We start from the raw sequence: 20,030 nt of genomic DNA, 5'->3' as shown, positions 1-20,030 counted from the left end.
ACTATATACAGTAAAGTAGTACTTTTGATGGGGAATTTTTGACAGGGAATTTTTGACAAGTCAAAAAATATCACTGGATTTTCTTGAAAGGAAGGCGAAGCGGAGAACAAAACACCAGACTTTAATGAACTGAAATTCTTCATGAAACCATAACCTTTTCAAATTTAACAGAGAAAACAAATCAACTGCTCCCCAGATCATCCAAAATATAATTAATTTGAACCCTGCAAAATAGCCAAAGAAGGGAAAAAATGAACATTTACTAACGAACATACATATCTTTCTAATGATATCGATTATCACTCCAGGACAGACACAAATGACACTGACTACTAGTATGGTTTCATGGAAATCACACTTTATTTTTTGACAAAATGTATGCATGTTTTAATTGTAAACTTTATAAATAAAGTCAATAGTAAAAGAAGTCTGGGGGGAAAAAAAGTTGATGAGACTATACTCTACTTCATGCCAGCTTTAAAAAGGAATATTTAAAAGACCTGTCCAACCAATCGATCAAATGATTCACTCAGATGGTCAAGGACTGTGAAAGATGGCGACTGACCTGATGCAATTCTCTAGTAAGTCAAGGGCTGAATGCTACATCGCAGATGTTATTACACGGTGGGACAGAGCTGCACCACTCTAGGGAGGGCTCTGGGAAGCATCAGACAGACAGTGCCTTTGTGCGCTCCTTGGTGGGGTGCAGGAGTGTGGCCAATGCGTTGTATGTCTGTAGGACACTGCACCTCTGCTAGCCAGTCCTGGTGAGTAGTGAGCAGAGGAGACAGAACAGTAGTCCTGCAGCCCCTGGATGGCTGGTGCGTGACTTGTGCTATGCTTGCCAACCCTTCTTGCTAAATGGAAAGGACACAATGAGGATGGGGCTCTACAGGGTCAAAATCGGGTGCTTGCAAGCGTTCCCTTTGGGCCTGGTTCATACACACACATTCACACACAGACACGCGCACGCGGGCTGAGCACAGTCTAACCCTAAACCTACATGTGAATGCAAAGCTGAAGGTCAAATCCTAAAGTCCTTAAACAGTTAAAATGACCATTGAAATGAAATGTTATTCATTCCTGGGATGGTGAAATGATCCATGCAGGTAAAGAGGAGGCAATAAGTGCATCCCTTGTCCTAGAGCTGGTGGAAGCTGGTTCTGCCTTGGATGCTGCCTTAACTCCTAGCATTTGAAGACCAGCCAGGGACCATAGGGAAAAAAACCACAGTATTTTCTCCACTCAGATTTGCAAAGAAGGGATGAGAGGGTATGCTAAGTGACTTTATCTATAATACAGAGGAGCCACAGGGCAACCATGAATTGGGCCTTCAAGGAGCTACTTCTGCATGAGGGCTGAAGGGAAGGAACTCCAGGACCTGGTCTGGAAGATGCTGTGTCAATGCTGCCTTTTTGAACGGTTACAGGTTACTGTGGTCAGCCTCTGATGGGTAGCTCATGGGGAACTGCCATCAGGTTGTACTTTCCTTCTTTTTCTTCAGGGAACCTTTCAGCTTTCGCCACAGACTATCTTTCCTCTTCATCTTCTTCTCTACCATGGGCAGTGAAGACTCTTTCCTTCGGATTTCCCTCACTAGTCCATGAAAGACATCATCAATGTAGAAGCGGAGAGCAGCTGAAGTCTCAAAAAAGGAGCAGGAGTATTCTCTGGCTAAGCTCATTCCTTCTTCAGTTGAGACCTAGAAGGAAAATAAAAGTCCATAAATGTTGCCTAATGCACAGAGCGTGAATCAACACGAGACCATCACAGTATATGTAGTCTGACTTTGGATACTGCAAATCACCGACCTTTAATTTTACAGGAAAGTATTCTAACAGTACCCCACAGAGAAGATTCAAGAGCAAAAGGATCAGACTGAATCCATGAGATGTTTGAACAGAGCACGCTGGCAATATTCATGTGCTCAGGTATATTATTTCCCTAATTCTGATGCATCAATTTTTCCATGCATTTCCACTCTTTAGGGCAGTAATCCTGTACAGTTTGATAGTGCTGGTACCTTTATTCCACAGGCTGGAACGGATGGCCAAAAAGACTTACATAGAATTAAGGTCCTAGAAAATCCCTGTTCAGCATTAACCTAATCCTGGAGACAACCTGACTCCTTAAGCACACCAGCTTTCATACCTCAAGAATTTTCAGTCACATTAATTTCTGAGCACGCCTTTAAGTGTTTTGGTCTTGGCAGGCCTGTAATCCTAACACTGAGCTCATGCCTGAGCTGTACAAAGATCCAAAATCTATTTGTTTTTCAGCTCATCTTCCCTAAGTGGCTTCCTGTACTTACTGTTCTCAGAGAACGTGGAGGAAATGCATCTTTGTACTTTGAGGAATCGCCATGAATCTAGAGGGAACCAAGGGAGCTCTTTTTTAATTTGCCTGAATTTTGAAAAAAGGATCCTATTCCTAAAATTTCCATGTTGGCTACCTCTTGGCATTTGACTTACCAGCCTGCTAAATGGAAGGGTGCTCAGCATGCTGATTAATGTGTGGTTTAAATAGAGTTTAAATGCTTACCATAAGGAGTACCACTGCCTACCACTTAAGGTACTTTTTGCATTTTGGGAGCTCATCCAGTAACATGTAGCAAGTCTGCAGCAAAACGAGGAGCAAACCCTATGAGCCTCTAAATATTAAGCTAGCTTTCCAGCCAGTAGACTATACTTTCTTTTCAGTATTTGAACATAAAACTGAATGAATGAAGTGTGTGACTGAAATGTATGGTGTATATTCAAATTCTAGGTCAGAAATTTCAGCCTTTTTTTTAATTTGTATTTGGATATCATGATTTATTCAAGTAACTTTCCAACCATCTGGATAAAAAGGCAAAAAAGTACTTTGAGACAGCTTTGTGAAAGGCTACATAATAGGCTATGAAAAGTCTCAGTTGCTACTGTCTACCACAAGACTAATCTTGGGTTTTTTTTTCTTATTTCTACCTTCATGCACCGAATGTACCATTTATGATTATCAGGGAAATAAACCCTGAGGTTTCAAGATACAAACAAACTTTCTTATACCTACCATGAGAAAAATGCCTTTTATGATAAAGTTATGGCATCACCATGCATTTTTTTGTACCTGTCTGTAAAGCTGGACACAATGAGAAACAGGATTTTGGATGAAACAGAAAATCAGTTCTTTCCAGCCTGGAGGTAAATCTGCACCAAGCATGTACCCGCATAGCACAGACCACAGAATTCCTCCCCATCGCCTTTGCATTGAGTCACAAACTTTGTAACATTAGTAGGATCATTCTTCTATGTTACAGGTATAATCTTAATTTAATTAGGAATATTGTAAGGGTAAGCAGGGAGGTTGTACGCCAACCTGAATAATACTCACTGACACAATGAAAGATTGTTACCGCTTTCCAACTGCTATAATTGCCAACCTTTAGCAAAAGGAGATGGGTAGCAATATGGTCCTTGTTTTTCTCTGGGCAGCTGTGTAAGCAAAATGCGTGATTCAATATGTCTATTGGGCACCATTGAGAAATTGATTGTCTGGATAGAAGACTATTTTGGTCTATTTTGGACTTTATAATCATTTTTTTTTCCTTGCTATGCTTTGCTTGAGCTGTAGGAGTTTTTTATTTTATTTTGTTAAAGACTGCAGTTCTGAGCAAACGATTACACAGAGCTGCAGTTTCAGTGAAGATTTTATACATTCCTTACCTAAAAGGAAAAAAAAATGCACATAAATTGAAACATCCTTATGTTAAAGAATGGTAAGGCTGTAAATATAATTAGGATGCAAGCACAGCAATACTCAAATATAAAAAAATTGCCCTTCCCTTTGCTCAGCGGTTTTCTAGTCTTTGCCCATCTGATTCCTCCTTTGTTCCACTCTTCCCCCCCCCCCCCCCCCCTTTTCTAGGATCAAAAATATGTTTTCTTCCACCTGCAAGGAAGAACAATTGCAGAGAAGACATGCTATGCTCCGTAATGAAAAAAGACTGCTAAGAGCTGTAAGAACTGGAGAATACTCAGGAGAAATAAATTGCACAGAAAAACTTCCTCCCAGTCTCTATGTGGCTGGGGGCTTGTAACTTGGCCAAATTTGGCTGGATTTCTGTAAAAAGCAGCAAAAGTTTGGTTTTGGACTTGTTTCCTACCAAATTACAGAGACAACATTAAAGTTATTAATGGCAATAGTTCATTTCAAAGTATGGTATTTTTCTTAAATCTTGCCCTCAGGAACTGATTAACTGCTTTGGTGAAATTTTATGAACTAATTCAGCATGAGGAAAACACCTGGCACAAACAATTTCAGGATGTTTAGTTGAAGTTTTTCAGCTTCAAGGCTGAAAACAGACTTCTCTGAAATCTAATGCTGTCATAATTACCACTACTGCTTCCAGCACCAATGAAAATATAGCTATAGTAACCTAACTAATCTGTTTGCTGAAGAAACTGTAAATATAGAGAGATGTCTAGAAGAAAAATAGACATTTTTCTTTTGGTTCATATTTCGGTCAAGAGGCTAGACACCTATGGAATGAGAAACAAGGGATAAAGCCCTTGATGAGGTCACTGACACCCACATAATTCCAGGGATTTACCTTGTTCCCATCTTATTGCCAGAAGAGAAACTATATCATAGAAATCCATCCCAGATCTGCACAGCTCAGGGACTTGTTGACAAATTGCAGCTTCCGCGGGTCTGGATCAGCGGAAGATATGATCTGTCAGCATGACACGGACAGACAGGTCAGGGAGCGAGGTCATTCTATTGAATATATATCTGAGAAGCAGAGTTTTATATCTCATCTTTAGAGTAACCCTCCGTGATTGAATCTGGCATTGTTTCCCAGAGTAGAATTCTGGTTATATTCATTCAGATTTAACTCGTTTCTTTGCTGGTAAACCTTAAGAAGGGAATGAAGGAGGAAGACTGGCGTAATGAAGATATTGAAAAATGAAAATTTAGGAGCTGGCAGAAGCTTCCTGAGTTTAATCCAAACTTTAAAAACTGTGATTGTCTGGGAGGGGTTTGGTTTAAGACTTACAGAAGCAGGGCATGAAGCTCGCTGTATAACCAAAGAGCAAGATCCCCCAGAAGGTCAAGTCCATAAAATGGGCAATGAAGCCTCATGAACATGACGTGTGAGCCCCAGGAAAAAAGTCTTTTCACGTCTTCCTTGCAAAGTGCATGGTTCTGAGTGCCCATTTGGGCACATGTGAGTTGAGAGGGAAGATATACCGGTTATGACAGCATGTGGACTGTGGATAGCACATGGGACTGTAGGCTGAATTTGGGAGTTTTTCATCTCCGGATAGTTCAGGGCAGCTGGAACGCAGCACAGCTTCACACAGACAGGAAGTATTTACTGGCTACAAACCGCATTTTATAGCATTAAGATTCTGTTTGTGGCTTTTGCAAACCTCCCTTGGAAAATTACAAGTAAGATTAAATGCAATGCTGACAGCCTGTGAAAGCCGTGATGGATGAGCTGCCATCTTTAAGACAGCTAGTTCCCCACTAAGGTCAGCTCCTGCACAACCAAAAGGAGAGCACAAAGCTACCTGGGCTGGATGGTGGGTGGGGAGACACTGGCAATCATTGGCCCCCATAGGCAGAACATAAAAATATCTGGATCGGAGAAGGAAATTGCAAAGAAACTAAACAGATCAATAATCTACCTCTGCCCTTGGACTGTCATTAGCTGGCAAATCTCCATCAAGACGAGACTATTTTGTGTTCGGCTTTGTCTCTCCTTTGGTCAAAGCAGCAACAGAAGCATCCCAAAGTAGATTTCATTGCCAGAGATTGTATTAGTAGAGTCAACAGCATCACCTTGGGTGAGCCAGTGGTGGCCTTCATGCAGGAAAGCAATGCATTTCCATTTGTGCATCTCATCCCTGCAACAGCATGGTCTACTTGAGATGGCTTTTGCAGCTTTCCCCCTGTGATTTGGACCTCCAGGTTGCCATGGAGAGGTCTGGAGGCTGTAGGTGGAGTGCTAAGGGTTGCAAGGATTCTCCTAAATTTTTTGTTACAGACTTCCACTCTGGCAGTCCTCATTAACTTTGTAATGGGAAACAGTGTAATAATTATAGATCCAAAAGCTTCGTTCTGCGATATTTTTTTGCTGAAGACATGAGGTCTTGATCACTAATCAGAGACAGAAGGGGACACATGTTGCTGAACAGAGTGCTCATCTAAATCCCACTGAGGCTAGTAGGAGGAATTCCAGTGGTTTTTGATCAAGCTCTGTATTTTTGACAGGCAATAATTTATGTCAGCTGTAAACAAAAGATAACTGTTTAAGAACATAGGGGGAGGGATGCAGCATCTTTAGCAGCCTTTTTTGTACCACAGCGAATAATAAGAGGAGTAGGAAAAGCCACGAGTCCTCTGAATGATGTCTAGGAAAGATCCACGTCTCTTCCCTTCATCTCCGGTGGATTTTTTCTGCTTCCCGACAGTCCCTATTGCAGAAAACAAGCAACCAGATGCCAGGTTGTGTATTAGCACCTGGATATCAGTTTAGAGACAGGCAGGCAATCCAGAAGAATCCACACAAATGTTCACATCCCTTCACAGTCCATTCCCTCAGCATATCAGAACAAACATCATCAGCTTTTGGTACAGGCGCAAACCTATAATATGCCACAGGAAAAAGCTGGAGAGATCAAAGGTATTGACAATTTCCTAGGTCTCCAATAAGCAAATTTGCCAAGAGAAAAAGAGAATAATCTCATGGGTCTAGAAAGTGAATGTCATCCTGGACAACAAAAAGCAAAAAATGGGTATTGCCTATCTGACACGAACGATAATTTTATTGATCCCAGCATTGATCATTGAGTTTATGCCGAAGGCACTCCCACACAACACCTGCAAGATTTCTCGTTAATGACAAACAACAACCAGGACTGACCAATTTTCACTAGTCTCAGTTCATCACTCTATGTCTAAGGTACCAGGAAGAAATTAGGTGGTTCCCGGCCACCCAGCACTGACAAGCATCAGGGACCTTCCCAGTAATCTGGACAGGGACAAGCTCTGTATTTTGATAGATGGGAATGGGTCCAGCGGAGGCTGAACTGAGCATTCCTATATTGCCACCTGCCCTTCCTAGAGCCAAAGGCTTTCACTGGAAGCATTTGATTCCTGTTTTGAGAAACACGCAACCCAATCCACTAACCTAAAAACAGCTCTATTGTATCTATGTCATTTTTGACAGTTATTCATTTTTTCCTTGGACAAGTGTTGTATCAACAGGCGTGGTGGCAGAGACTTTCTACAGGCTGGAATAAGGGTCTTTCCAAGTGTGAAATGCTATTTTTCAGGTCAAAGCTCAAATACTCGGATATTACAGCAGTGGTTGGGGTTGAAAACCTGAGCAGAACCAGATAAAACAGAAAAATCAATCTTTCTGTCTTTTTAAGACAAGCAGCACTATTGCTGCATCACATAATATTTGTCATGGAATATTTTTTAAAAAGAAGAAAAAAATGTTCCAAGCCCTTTTACCCTTCTTCTCTTTCTTCAGATATTTACATTTATAAATTGCCCATCATATTCTTGCCACTGAGCAATGGCATCCCTGAAAGGAGGGGAAAAAACAAGATCAAGTGGAAATCAATTCAGGCTGAAAGAAATGTTGACGACTAGGCTTTGTGAGTAACCAGTGTTTCCTCTCTGTGGCCAGACATTCAATATGACTATGTTTCAGGTCTAAACAAAGGCACAGTAAATGCAAAAGTAAAACAAAAATCCTTGGTGTTAAAATCTCCAGTTCCATCTCCCTCAACACAAACTTTATACTTTGTTTCAGAATTTTAAATGAATTTTAAAGTGAATTATTGTTTAAAAATATAATGTTGAAACTTCTCCTTCTGCAAACAAACATTTTAATCTTTATGTATGATCACATTTGCAAATGTATACACTGCAGTTACCAAATTGATTTGGCCAAGATTCCACTAGAATTCCCAACTAGTTTCTTCTGACACAAACCAGCATTTTTCATTCAAACCAAACATGTGCACCTTATTTTTTTTTCCTCAGTCCATTGGGAAGCAGACACTTCTTTTCAACAGCCTGAGCAGTAAATGAGTAACACACTGCAGAAATGTGAGAAGAGAATTTCATGTCAACACCATTACTCTTAAATCCATTTGGAAGTCTTCAGGAGTAATTAGTTGAACAAACCTTACTCCGACTTCATGGCAGGCAATTCTGCAGGCTCAGCTCTGCTGGTTTTCTAGATTACAAGGCCAGATGAGATAAAAGCTGCCATACAATTAATCGTTATTGTGAGAGTATTGCAATTAGTTCTGTTCCTCTTTCTCCCTCCCCAGAGTTACATGAAAGCTGGTGTCTTATGAGTTTCCCTTCCTACCTCGCCACTCTGTGACACTTTTTACTGGTTTCACACTTAAGAATTATTGGTGACCAGAATGGGGTCTATCATGAATGGCCATGGGAGTAGACAGGATTAGCAGACTGGGCCAAAGAGTACATATGGCCTTGTTGTGTGAACTTATGCCCTGACAGATGCCATGGAAGTAGCACATGGCACAGTACTACACATCTCACGTCCTCAGCTGTTCCAACCTTTGAAGGCACTTGCATTACAGAGGCTCAGATATTCTTTCCCTTCCCCTCGTAACCTGGCCTTTGCATTTGGACAGGGAGGAAAATGCGGTTTTAGCAATGCAGAAAATAATAGGATTGTCTGGGCCTTCTGTGATGAGCTTTGTGTCTTATTTTTAGGGGATGGAGGATGGAGAGTGTGGGATTGTAAAACTAATTTGCCTATTTTTTAAAATATATATTAGTCTTGAGAAAAAATAAATTTCTAGACAAAACTGGAGAGATTCATCTATCCCAAATCATGCACTTCTCACCTGGTTAGTCACTAAGGCAGGACATGAAACACGGCTTAAACTCTCTGTTCTGTGCCAGGAAGAATCATACTCTCATTCGATCCGAGGGAACTGCAAATTGTTGGGGGCTGGGCAAGTAATCTGATGAAGCATGACCGAACACTTGTTCATATGCTCTTCACTATTGACCATTGTTAGATTAGACTGACATTTCCTCTGACCTGCTATGGTCATTGCTACACTCTCATATGAAAAATCTAAGCTATTCCTAGCTATTTCATTAAATACATCTGTCTCACTCTTTTTCATATGAAAAAATTCTAGATCCAATGCTAATTCACACTTGAATATTTTCTAGAGATTTTTAGCATCTTTTGTGATGGAGGTTATGGCCCAACACTGATTTTTGTCTAGTCTTTCTCTTCCTGTTGAATTTTTTTTCCCCACACACTTTGGATCCACAGTATCCTTGTAACACAGGAGCTATGCCAGCAGGTAATTTCATTCCTGCTTTGGGCAAATGTTTTGAGTAAAGAGAAATATTCTTCATGCAGTTGCCCAGTTGCAAAGCAAGCGAAACACATGAGGCTCCTAGGTTTATTGTTTCCAACTTGTGATAATGTTGCTTCATTATTTCACAGATGTAATGCTAAATAATTAAATCAACGTCTCATTTCATGTAAAAATCAGTATGGAATCAGGGTGCTGTCTGCAGGTTAGAGACTGAAGTTGTTCTTCTCTACTACAGACTGTACTCTTTTGGCTTTATCTTGTCAAAAACAAGACTGATGAGTGGGTTAAAGCATCTTTATACCAGGAAATGTTTCTAGAGAGATGGCCTCAGGATCTGACTGAATTGGGTACTCAAAGCCACATGATCTTACATCAGTCAGCAGTAGCTCTGGGTCTAATTTGAAGAGAATGTGGAAGTGTTAAATCCTTAGCATCAGTCTTCAAGATGAACAAGTACAGGTCAATTGCTCAAAGCATTTTTCAGAGATCTGACAATTTTCTAAATTGTCCATCATCTTTAAAGGTACTTTGATTGCAACACTCAGCTGAAGACATAGATGGCCATAAGATGGTTGCAAAAAGCAGACGTTTCTATATCAGTTCAGCTTGGAACACCCACAGGAAGAGACCAGGTTTTTGTAGGGAAAAAATCTAGGAATTGCAGTTTTAAGTTCACAAGAAAGGAAAATCTTTTCAATTTTTTGTAAGCAACAACAACAAAAAATTAATTATCATGTGTTAACAACAGCAGATGGTTATTAAAAAGTGTACATGTAAAAGAAGCTGCAAATGTACCTTTTAGATTTTTTTTTAAGCAAATAGAAAGTTAGTAGTGTTGAACTTTTAACACTGCAAGTGATTTCTATTGCCTTGTGAGCACAAGTTAACTATCAGTCCAGTAGAGCCAGCCCCCATATCTTTTATCTATATATAGACTGGTGTAGGCTATTTTCATTTATGTGTTAGACATTAAAATTCCACTAGTCACTTGAATTCAGTTCTTCATTAGGACTCAGGCACTAAGCAGACTGGGTACTGAGTAAATCCACTTACCACCACCTGGTAACCTATGCAAATCTCTCTGTCATTATGTTACTTTGAAGATGAGAGTAACACAGCCTCTAACAGCAATATTTTGTCCTGAAAACACTCCACTGACATGAGAAGATAAGAAAACATAGCAGGAGTCAGTGAGGAGGGCAGAGTAGGACGCTGCTTTCAGTGTGCTATTTTCCACAGTTGTCTGCTGAAGATTAGGAAATGTGTTTCAAGAAATTTGAAGGAAATCAGAAAGAAATTTGGAGAGGTAAATAGAAAACAAGGAAGAGACAGTGTCGTGGTTTAACCTCAGTTGGCAACTGAGCACCACACAGCCGCTCGCTTACTCCCCCCACCCCAGTGGGATGGGGGAGAGAATTGGAAGAGCACAAGTGAGAAAACTCGTGGGTTGAGATAAAAACAGTTTAATAATTGAAATAAAATGATAATAATAATGTAATAATCATAGAATCATAGAATCATTGAGGTTGGAAAAGACCTCTAAGATCATCGAGTCCAACCATCAACCCAACACCACCATGCCCACTAAACCATGTCCCTAAGAGCCACATCTACACGTCTTTTAAATACCTCCAGGGATGGGGACTCCACCACTTCCCTGGGCAGCCTGTTCCAATGTTTAACCACTCTTTCAGTAAAGACATTTTTCCTCACGTCCAATCTAAACCTCCCCTGGCACAACTTGAGGCTGTTTCCTCTCGTCCTATCACTTGTTACTTGGGAGAAGAGACCGACCCCCACCTCGCTACAACCTCCTTTCAGGGAGTTGTAGAGAGCGATGAGGTCTCCCCTCAGCCTCCTTTTCTCCAGGCTAAACAACCCCAGTTCCCTCAGCCGCTCCTCAGAAGACTTGTTCTCCAGACCCCTCGCCAGCCTCGTTGCCCTTCTCTGGACACGCTCCAGCACCTCGATGTCCTTGTTGTAGTGAGGGGCCCAAAACTGAACACAGTATTCGAGGTGCGGCCTCACCAGGGCCGAGTACAGGGGCACGATCACTTCCCTACTCCTGCTGGCCACACTATTTCTGATACAGGCCAGGATGCCATTGGCCTTCTTGGCCGCCTGGGCACACTGCCGGCTCATGTTCAGCCGGCTGTCGACCAACACCCCCAGGTCCTTTTCTGACAGGCAGCTTTCCAGCCATAATAATAATAATAATAATAATAATAATAATAATAATAATAATAATACACAAAGCAAGTGATGCACAATGTAATTGCTCACCGCCCGCCGACTGATGCCCAGCCAGTCCCCGAGCAGCGGCCCCCCCGGCCAGCTTTCCCCAGTTTATGTACTGAGCATGATGTCACATGGTATGGAATGTCCCTTTGGCCAGTTTGGCTGTGCCCCCTCCCAGCTTCTTGTGCACCTCCAGCCTTCTCAGTCGGTAGAGCATGGGAAGCTGGAAAGTCCTTGACTAGTGTAAGCACTGCTCAGCAACAACTAAAACATCGGTGCGTTATCAACTTTGTTCTCATGCTAAATCCAAACCACAGCACTGTGCCAGCTACTAGGAAGGAAATTAACTCTATCCCTGCCAAAACCAGGACAGACAGAAACAGCTGTATGTTTATTTGAGTGTGTTGGTACATACAGTCGCAAAGAAGAACTGTAAATGAAGTAAAAAAACCCCACACAACCAAACAAAAATATTGGTGATTCACAGAACTGAAATAATCTTTTAAGCCAAAGTATCCAAAGCTTGTGTTCAATTAAATGTATCATTTTTAGACATATGAACAGACAACCGGAATGAAGCTCTGAAAGTTCCCTTTATGTTTAAGCTGAATATGAGTTTCCAACACTGGAATAAAAAGGTCACAAAAAATATCTGTTCCAAATGCAGTAAATAGTGTTGTATGTCCTGACACCACATATTGCTTCACACTACATGGAGTGCAATACACCTATATTCTGGTGTACAGTTTTCACATCTAAACATACTCCCAGACTCAGCTTGCAGGTAGACAGAGAACACCATGCTAAGTTCCTGGCAGTGAAAAGAAAAAAAAAATTTGCAACAAATCTCTCCCTTCTCCTTTCATCTCCATGCAATTGTCATCTGTTGGGATTCAGGGATTCTGTCCAGGCTGCTGAAGTGGGTATTCAACAGAAGGGAGGCAGAGAAAGAATTTATAATGGATTTCTAGAGATTTGGACTGAAATGGAATTTTTTTTTTTCCCAGAAGTTGTTTGCTGAAGTAAGCAAGTGCTGAAATGTATGAGGTATCAAAGTGCCTTATGCACAATTTACAGAACAATGTTTCACCTTTCCACCTATTACTTGGGTTGCTTTCAAAGAAAAAGTTACTCAATGCAATGAGAGGGGGATGTTATAACAGAAAATGGGAGTGGTGAACTTTTTTTTCTTGGAACATGTAATTAATTTTGAGGGTTTAGTAATTTTGAAGTTTATTGGGAAGGTTTGTCAAACAATCCCATTACAGGAAATACTTGCACAGTATCTTTATTAAACTGATGACATTGATCTGCCTCATGTCAATATTAGTTCAGGCAAAATATTACACTTTTGCAGAATATGAATTGACTGAAAAAATTCATGGGAGCTTCACTGGAGTCTTCCTTTTCAGCTCCTTTCTAAAGTGCTGAAAGGAGAGCTCATGGATGAGCAAAGGGTCTTTTCTTGATCACAGGAACATTGAAAGAGGGAGGCCCATGACATAGGAACCTTAAAATGGGAATGACAGCTGCATAAGGAGCATCCACTTAGCTCCATCATCTGATGTGATCTGCCAGCGTGGACAATGCATAATAAAATATTGAGTCTGAAGAACTGCATATGAAGGGGATAACAATGAGAAATGAATGTGCTGAGGGAGAAAAATTAAAAATCTTAAATGGCCAGTGGGTAGGAAGAGCTGTAAGAATGCATTTAGCTAATTAGACATAACAAGCTCTCTTATTGCTTGCTAACCTCGCTCAAATTACCTCACTTTTGCTGCAGGCTAAGAACATGCACTCGGATAGTTTCCGTGGTAACTTGTTCGTACATCTGTGGTTAGCTTGTCCTCTTGCAAGCTCCCCGTTTGGCGGGCGGTTTCTTTGGATAACTGTTCTACATTTGCTGCCTGTGGGCTTTGATTTTTACTCAGAAGACTGAGCACCTTAAAGTGAGCAAAGTAACAGCTAACAGCTGGCAGAATCTTAACTTTGTTGAATATAGCCCCAAACTTCCTTGCATACATCCCCAAGACATCTTGGATACTTTACTAACAGAAACTTAAGCAATGATGATGCTCAAGGATTAATCAATAGGGTTTTTTTCTAGAATCTTAATTTTTGACTGAAATCAAACAGGTTGGCTGGGATGCTAGTTCTTGTTTATTGCCATAAAGGAAAGGATATAGTGAAGAGAAAAGAGAGAAGCAGAAGGGTGAAGGTGGAAGGATGGTGGAGGGGAGGAAGACAGATTATATCTTTATTATGCTAGCTCAGGGGTAGAATGAGAAAACAGACTCTTAACAAACAGAATGGCAAAAACTCCTTGCTAGAAGCATCTGTTTAACCTCCTCTATCCATGATGTATCCATCCAATTATGCAGATATTCTTTTGATGTGTAAAAGATGCTGTATTAATACACCCTGGAAGCTCAAATCATGATTACAGCTGATAAACTCATATTCTTATCCAGAGTAAAAGACTTTTCAGTCCGCCACTGATAAAGCTGGAGCTCAGTTTACCTTGCGGCATGTGTGAATGTGCGTTTACTCACATAAAACCACACACACACACACCAAATGCTGCTGGGATCAGATCGAGCCTCTCCAATATACCTGGCAGAAAAGGTTGGCTTTACAGCAAAACTTGGATGTGGAGGCTGACAAAACACTGCTCTAAAGAGTCCCTTCAGTACCGGGAGGCATTCAGCATCAGCTCTTTTGCAGATTAGAGCTGGTTTCTGACATTTATTTATTTCCCGTGTTTCAGTCAGCTAGCTAGTTCAAACCTGCAGTCTGGCCAGACTCTGGAAATGGCACTGAAAAGATGAAAAAACAGTGTGTGTAGTGCAGATGCCACAAGCCAGGCTGCCCTCCTGCCTCTTCTCAAGGTTTTCCAGAAATTCTTAGAGGAAAAATGGTGGGTCACAACCTGGAGTACAAGCAGCCAGGTGAACCACTGCTTCTGCATCCTCCTGGTCAGAAAAAATTGAAAATGAAGGACAGGAAACAGGTAACACATAAATTACAATAAATGCATAAATAGTACTATGTGGGAAATAAATAATACCTTAAAACATAAAGAGTATTAAGGGCAGGGGGGAAGAAAGATGCAGCTTTTCAGGAGTAACCTAATCTGGCTGATGAAGTATTAATAGTATTTTATCACTGATCATCACGGTGGCTGGTAGATAAATCTGAAACCGGTGCAGATCGTCATGCATGCCTGGATGAGCAACACCATGGTTCAGGGCACAGAGTGGAAATGTGACATCTTTACCCAGCTATGCAGGTATAACAATGACAAAGACAGACAATAACTCATTTGATTTCTCTCAGGAAGCTTGCTCACAATTTCCTAATGGCTGTTTTTTGGTTGTTTTTTTTTTTTTTTTTCTTAAATACATAAATAAGCCTAGGTTTGGGGGAATAAAATTGCTGGTACTAAAAGCAGCAGCTGGTGAAAAACAGTAAGTGCTTGAAGCCTTAACAGTTACTGTCACTAGCAATTCAGGACATGTTATCACCCCATTATTTTTTTACCCTTAGAAATAAAATGAGTGTTATTAAATGGTTTAGAAAACGACAACTGCCTGTGGTAAAGTTTTGTTGTACTCGATGGAAGGAATATTAATAAGACGATAGGTATGATATCTTGGAGAAAAAGGTGTGGAAAAAGAAATGTATATCCCATTTCTGAGAGAAGAAGCAGTTTCTATGGCTGACAAATGATTCAAGCTGGAATTAATATATTCTGTTAAAGGTGTACAGAAATCAGAGAATCATAGCATGGTTTAAGATGGAAGAGGTCTCTGTAATTCATCTAGTCCAAACTACTGCTCATAGTGAGTCCACCCAGAGCAGATTACTCCTGTCATATTCAGTCAAGTTTTGAAGACCTCTGAGGAAGGACATCTCACTGCCTCTCTGGACACTTGTTCCACTGTTTAACCACTCTCACGGTGAAGAAAAACTTCATAATTAATCAGATTTTCTTATGCTGCAAAACTTTTTTAATTTCTTCTCATTCTTTCACTGTGCACCTCCAGAAAAATCTGATTATTAGATGGCTGAAGACAGCAAGATGGTCCCCCTTTGGTGAAGGGGGACACACCATCAGCCGTCAGGCTGAACAAATCCACAAGCTCAGATGTCTCAACCTCTCCTGTTACTTTTTGTGCTTTATCCACAAGACCATCTTGGAGATTTCTGCTGAACTCACTCTAGTATGTCAAGATATTTCTTGTACTGGGGAGCCCAAAACAGACACGATACTCCAGATACATTCCCACAAGTGCTGAATAAACATCCAAGGATCACTTCCTTGAACCTGCTGGTTACACTTTTACTAATACAACCCAGGATGCACCTGGACACCTTCACTGTAAGGGCACATTGTTGATTCATGGTCAACTCGTCCACCAGGTCTTCCATGTCCTCTTCTGCAAAGCTATTTTCTCTCCAGTAGCGCTCAACTGGTACTGCTGCATGATGATGTCCATCCCAGGTGAAGGCTTAGCATTGCTTTTGCTGAACTTCATGCAGTTCCTGTCAGACCATTTCTCCAGTCTGGCAATGTCTCCTCTGTGTGTATACCCTACCTGCCAGTGTATCATCAACCACACCACTCAACTAGGTACCACTCAGGAAGGTACCTTCTATCCCAGCACTCAGTAAAGATATTCAAAATACTGCCTTGCAATTGACCTCTGAGCAATGCTACTAGTAATTCGCTGTTAGCTGGACTTTGTACTTCTCTTCACAACCCTTTGAGCTTGGGGATCCAGCTAATTCCCATCCACCTTGTAGTCTATCCATCCAAACCATATCTCACTTGATTGGCTACAAGGATACTATGAGAGACTGAGTTGAAATTCGTTAGAGTCAAGGTAAACATAATCTGCTTTCTCATCCACAGAGCGAGTCATCTGAAGGCAATCACAGAAGTCAGTCGGTTTGTCAGGCATGATTTGCCCTTGGCAAATCCATGCTAGCTGTTCCCAGGCACTTTCTTATCCTTCATATGCCTGGATGTGGCTTTTTGGAACGATTTGCTTCAAAAACAAATCATCCTTTTTTTTCAAGACAACTAGATTGAAAAAAAATTACGGACATTATTGATTTAGCTTTAAACTACTTAGCTCAGGTATTGATATTTAAAAATACAGACATCGGCACAGGCTGTACAGTCCTGTCCAGGAACCTGAGTGTACACCCACCAGCTGAGCCCCCTGTTGCTTCAGTCTCATTGAAGCTTCTTCCAAGGCTGCTCAAAGAATGTACATGCAGATGTAACTGCTGAGTTGAGACAAACATAACAAGAGATAACCCTGTCCCATGTAAGTAAAGACAGGTGGAAGTTTTTGATAATTATAGATTTTGGGTCACAACTTGAATTTTTCTACCTGCTGAATTTTCTGCCTTGCTTCTTTTAGTTTTTGTTTTTCTAGCCACTTTTCATGTTTTAAACGTTTGATTAGGTACTTCCGACCCTTTTGCTTTTTCTTACTAGTATTTTATTGAAAAAAGTGCAAAACCCAAGTAGACCGCATATTATCAAGAAAGGCAGAATACAGCCTCACAGACTGAGACAATGAAAAAGAGAGTAAAAGTACTCAATTCTCGTGCCATATGGGCAAGAAGGTTCAGCAAATAAAGCAAAACTGCTCAAGTAAATGGAAAAATTCCTATTCCACCTCAGTTCAGGCTCTGAAGAAAACAGTCTGGTAACAAGCAGTCATCCATCTCTGAACAGGTGGTATACCTGAGTATACAAAATAAAAAGTGGGGGGAGGAGGGGGGCCGTGAAGGAAGGGAACAGCTTAGACCACAGATGGCGTAAAATGATCCAAAAGATTATTTGTTTTTAATCCAGAATGACTGCACCTTTTCATATACAGCTCTGGACACTAAGACCTACCCATGAAAAAGGTGGTTTGCTGTTGCTTTCTTATGTAGGTTTGACATTTATGGCAATGGTTACTTTTCTCTGGTGTCTCTAGTGAAAGATGGACCGTTTTGATCTATAGCCACTATTCAATACTGCTTTCATTCTGGAACATGTGCTGAACTTTGCACTCCATAATCTGATGGTGGGGCACACTGCAGACTGCGGAACAGCTGTACCTATGGGAAGAGTAAATAGCTGAAATGAAAATTACACTACAGCTCATCCGCAATAAGATTTAACAGTTTTCAATTTCTTTGGTCTTCTAGGGATTAAGCGTCTGATGTTGACTCACTTTCTTTTCTGTTACTAGTGTTCTGTGCATTTGTAAGTCATGTAGTCCTGTGAAATCAGTAGGGCTACTCACAAAAATACAAATGTTTAACTCTGCCCATCAGTTGCAATAGTTCTCTTGTCTTGGGTAAGGATCTCTGTCCTTTCAACATTCTTGGGTACAACCAAAACGGAAGTTTGCTGAGCTGGGTGTCAGCAGGCTGAGTGCACTGCTAACAGGAGACCGTGAGATGTACGTCAGTGGCATTCCACCTGTGTAAGTGTTCCTAGTTCTTGTATGAGCAAACGGATGGGCAGGAAACGTTACAGCTGGAGTGGTACGTAGCCACAGCTAAAACATTAACACTCCAGAATTTATAGCTATTTTTGATGCCCAATTCAAGGATTCAAGTAGAATATGCCAAATATGGCATCTCTTCCTACCTTTCTCTTCATCTTTGTTAATTAAGTTTGTAGCTTAATAGTTCTAGAGCAACATTTTCAGATGTTATAAAAGTTTTTCTGAAAGCCCCCCAAAGATCAGAAGACAACACAAAGAACAAGATGAGTAAAGAATAAAAAATAATAATTGAATGGAAGCCTTTTGAAGGTAATCCTATTTTTTATAGAACTTAATTATTTTTTTCTTTTTTTTCTTTTTTTCTTTTTTTTTTTTTTTTTTTACCTACTAGCACTGGCGGTCATGAGTATATGAAAAGCTATATTTAGTATTCTATTTTAACACTCATTGGTACAGTCCAGAAAACAATGGAGATGCAGTATTTTATCTGTCAAATCAATTGGTATAACTGGAAAAAAGAAAACATAGACAAACTTTAGCTATACGGTCTGTTTTTCAGGTCTGAATCAGAAGCTGCAAACTTCAAGTTAAAGTTGATTAGGGGCAATTGCTGTGATTTTAACTTAATGAAATCAATTATTCACACACTGTAGAGAAATAGGTACCCTAGCACCTGTGGAAGATGCTCAGAAGAATGACACAGGTCTTTAAGAGCTCCTTGTCATTATGTCAGTCCTTCAATATTTCTGGCAATGACACTATATATCCCATTCAAAAAGAGAAGAGAAGAGAAGAGAAGAGAAGAGAAGAGAAGAGAAGAGAAGAGAAGAGAAGAGAAGAGAAGAGAAGAGAAGAGAAGAGAAGAGAAGAGAAGAGAAGAGAAGAGAAGAGAAGAGAAGAGAAGAGAAGAGAAGAGAAGAGAAGAGAAGAGAAGAGAAGAGAAGAGAAGAGAAGAGAAGAGCTTGTGTCCCATTTAATTCCCACTAAACAGCTGTCCTGAAGCCTCTGTACTGTCATGAGATGATCCGTAACCATCACGTAACTTCTAGGCAGAATGTGTTCCTTGCCATTTAATACCCATTAGATGTTATCCTATCATTGTTCTTTATTTTAAATGGTTCTTCCTCAGAATTCTTTATGTCCCTTCACTTCTTATCAGCGCATGCACAGTACTTTTATCACGTCTCTACTTTCATTTACCTAGGCTGAAGAAATTAGGCTGTCTTTAATTTCCGCTGATAGGACCAGCCTGATGTGCACTGTCTGCACCTGTTCCAATTTGAATTTGCCATCATCATCCATAAGCAACAACAGCTAATCTTAGCTGAGATTTCACTTGTACCTTCTATAATACCTTCGATGCTTCCATGCCACTGATAAACATACCACTCCGAATACCTCTTGAAGTGACATTTATTTTATGCATAATTGCATGAGGTTTGTGGTTTAAAACCACCCTGTAAGTGGCTGATATATCCAAGACTTTCTCTCCTGCCTTCCAGCTGATGTGTTACAGCAAACAGTCTGTCTATTAGTCCTTAAGGGCATGGCCTTGCACTTTTTACAATTACATTTAATTCCACTTCTATCACTCCTCTGGGTCACACAGCTTTTCCTCTACAATAATCCTGTCTCTTATAGATAGAAAATGCTCCCACTTTGTGTTATCAGCAAATTGTGTCAGTACACTCCTGCATTTTTATGCCTAGGTCATTAATGAAAATGTTAAAGATCAGCAAATTGAAGGGTAATACCTAATATTCTTAGGGGGTAGATCCAGTTCCAGCTGGTGGGATCAGAACCAAACCCTCCCTTTCTAAAATGTTACTTAAATTTAAGAGTGTGTGTAGTTGTATATGTGTGTAATCCAGCTGTCATGATTTTTTTGCCAGTAAAT

General features: G+C 40.5%; 1 protein-coding gene across 1 annotated transcript in view; it reads right to left on the bottom strand.

The window, feature by feature from the left end:
* Positions 1-357: 357 nt before the first annotated feature.
* The window catches only part of LOC143171922 (GTP-binding protein Rit2), a 182,759-nt gene continuing 163,086 nt past the window's right edge, over positions 358-20,030 (bottom strand). Inside the window, exon 5 of the mRNA XM_076361106.1 lies at positions 358-1,702. Coding sequence (XP_076217221.1) covers positions 1,475-1,702 — 228 coding nt within the window. The 3' untranslated portion in view covers positions 358-1,474. The remainder of the gene's footprint in view (positions 1,703-20,030) is intronic.

Source organism: Aptenodytes patagonicus, chromosome W, assembly GCF_965638725.1.
Source record: "Aptenodytes patagonicus chromosome W, bAptPat1.pri.cur, whole genome shotgun sequence".
Taxonomy (NCBI): Eukaryota; Metazoa; Chordata; class Aves; order Sphenisciformes; family Spheniscidae; genus Aptenodytes; species Aptenodytes patagonicus.
Note: the sequence above shows the minus strand (reverse complement) of the source record. Positions and strands in the feature narration are given on the sequence as shown.